The sequence below is a fragment of the Scomber japonicus genome, chromosome 20 (assembly GCF_027409825.1).
Source record: "Scomber japonicus isolate fScoJap1 chromosome 20, fScoJap1.pri, whole genome shotgun sequence".
Classification (NCBI taxonomy): Eukaryota; Metazoa; Chordata; class Actinopteri; order Scombriformes; family Scombridae; genus Scomber; species Scomber japonicus.
In genome coordinates, this window is record NC_070597.1 from 2,390,869 (window position 1) to 2,393,561 (window position 2,693).

Below are 2,693 nucleotides of genomic sequence, written 5' to 3' on the forward strand. Positions count from 1 at the left end.
GAAGGAAGGAAGGACAGATGGAGGGAAGGGAGAAAGAAAGGAAGGAAGGACAAATGGAGGGAAGGAAGAAAGGAAAGAAGAGAGGAAGGATAGATGGAAGGAACGAAGGACAGATGGAGGGAAGGAAGGAAGGACAGATGAAGGAAGGACGGAAGGAAGGACAGATGAAGGAAGGAAGGACAGATGAAGAAAGGAAGGAAGGACCGATGGAGGGAAGGGAGAAAGGAAGGAAGGAAGGAAGGAAGGAAGGACAGATGGAGGGAAGGAAAAAGGAAGGAAGGAAGGAAGGACAGATGAAGGATGGAAGGAAAGACAGATGAATGAAGGGAGGAAGGACAGATGAAGGAAGGAAGGAAGGAAGGAAGATAGGAAGGACAGATGAAGGAAGGAAGGACAGATGAAGGAAGGAAGGAAGGAAGGACAGATGAAGGAAGGAAGAAAGTAAACAAGGAATGTAGGAAGAAAGGATGGAAGGAAGGACTGATGGAGGGAAGGAAGGAAGGACAGATGAAGGAAGGAAGGACAGAAGGAAGGAACATTTACCCTAACAGATGAAAAGTCATCAAATGTAATAAGTTACATTACTGATTACATGTTAAACAGAGTAACTAGTAATCTGTTACCATGACAACTCTGCTGAAGATACAGATTTGACCTCAAATATTTTATTATAAAGATTCATGTTGCTGATTTTACACAACAACAAAAATCAAAGTCAGAAAACTGATATAAAAACATTTCTGTGGAGGTGAACACTAAAAAATAAAAATATATAAAATAGAATAAAAAGAAACTGAAGACATATTTCTGCCGTCTGTGAGAAACAGATTTAGTTTCAGCTCCGACTTTCTACAGTTTCATCAGCGTTGCCTCGACAACGGCAAGAAAATCAACAAAATTAGACTGTTTTTTTTTTCTTTTCAAAATAAAAGCGTGTTTTTTTTGTTTTGTTTTTTTATTCCTGGAGTTTTCAGAAGGAGTCACGTCGTGTTTCATCTGAAAGAATCATTTCGTCTCTTCTTCTTCCCTCTTTCTTCCCTCTTTCCTCTTTCTTCCCTTTCTTCTCTCTTTCTTCGTTTTTTGTTTGTTTTTTATTCCTGGAGTTTTCAGAAGGAGTCACGTCGTGTTTCATCTGAAAGAATCATTTCTTCTCTTCTTCTTCTTCTCCTCACACCTCCAACAGAGTCATGAAATATGTAACAAAGCAGATTTTTCATGTCTGAGTCTTTCGCTCTTCATCATCATCATCTTCATCATCATCAGGACGAAGCTCGCTGTCTGTTTCTCTGCTGCAAACAAACAGGAATACTATCAGAGGATAAGCTAGAGTGTAAATCTTTAATATTCATATAAAATATTCAATAAAAAACTTGATGAAACTATCACGTGGTGTGATAGATGTGGTAAAATATTCACATGAGTTTAATTAGATTTGATTAATGTTTCTGGTGTGAAGCCTCAATATTTAGTTATTTGGGGTAGAGCATAGTTCAGTGGGTAGAGCCCCCCCCCCCCCCATGTGTAGAGGCTACAGTCCTCACTGCAGGCGGCCCCGGTTCGAACCCCGCACCAAGAGGTCCTGTCCTGCATTCCCCTCTCTCTGCCTCCTTTCCTGTCTCTCTCTACTAACCTCTACAATAAAGGCAAAAAAGCCTGAAAAAAAAATATAATTTATTTATTTTTGTTGTTTTTTTGGGGTTTTTTTATTACTTAAAGTGCTTCATGATAAAAATGATGATTATATGATGATTTTATTTAGTGTAATGTTGGATAAATAAAAGTCTGGTCTTAACTAGTAAAGCTGAAAAAATATCAAATTGTAATTTTTTACTTATTTTTGATATAATTTGTGATAATTTTTACATATTTTCATAATCATTGAAAAAAATTAAAATAATTATAGTGTGATACTTTTTATCAGTAAGTCTCTGCAGCTCCACAATATTATTATTATTATTTAACTTAAAAAAAAAATATATATATATATATATATATAACCTGACAAAAAACACGAGTAAACTCGCTCCTCCTGCTGTTCGATAATTGCAATTTTGATTAAAAGTTAAATTAATTGTTCGACTTTAATAATTCAGAAACTCATAATTACGACGCCTCCATCGTCACCTGAATGCAGCATCAGATCATCATTATGACATCATCTTCTGATTCATGTGATTAATTAAAGATTCATTAACTCAAACGAGTCGCTGATGTAATGTTTCTTCTCTTCTTCAGTCACAGATATTTCACCCCTCCAGGCAGGAAGAGCAGGACCCACTGACCCCTCCCCGACCCCTGGCTCCGCCTCCAGCTGCTGACGCCTGCTCCCCCCGCCCCCCCGCTGACCCCCCCGCCTCGAAGGGAGGAGGAGAGGATGACGGGAAAACGGTGAAGAAGAAAGAGAGGAGAGGAACTTCCGTCAGATCGCTCGTCCTCCCTCAACCGTCCAAGCTCCGCCTCTTCCTGTCTCAGACCCCCTCCCTCTCCTTCACCCCCCCATCTCTCACCCGACCCCCCGCCCTTGCCCCCCCCGCCCAGAAGAGGACCCCCCCTCTAGGCTCCGGTTTGTCTCGCCTCCCGAAGCCGACGAGCCACTGAGGGGGAGCGAATCAGGATGCAACGCCGCTTTCCTAACACGCAGCGAAGCGAAGCCGCAGGTCGCCATGGAAACACTAAACTTGAATTATTTAAAC

The 2,693-nt window shown here is 40.8% G+C and overlaps 1 protein-coding gene across 1 annotated transcript in view; it reads left to right on the top strand.

The window, feature by feature from the left end:
• The window catches only part of LOC128381826 (serine-rich coiled-coil domain-containing protein 2-like), a 47,818-nt gene extending 45,488 nt beyond the window's left edge, over positions 1 to 2,330 (top strand). The window contains exon 13 of the mRNA XM_053341856.1: positions 2,236 to 2,330. Coding sequence (XP_053197831.1) covers positions 2,236 to 2,318 — 83 coding nt within the window. The 3' untranslated portion in view covers positions 2,319 to 2,330. The remainder of the gene's footprint in view (positions 1 to 2,235) is intronic.
• Positions 2,331 to 2,693: the final 363 nt, after the last annotated feature.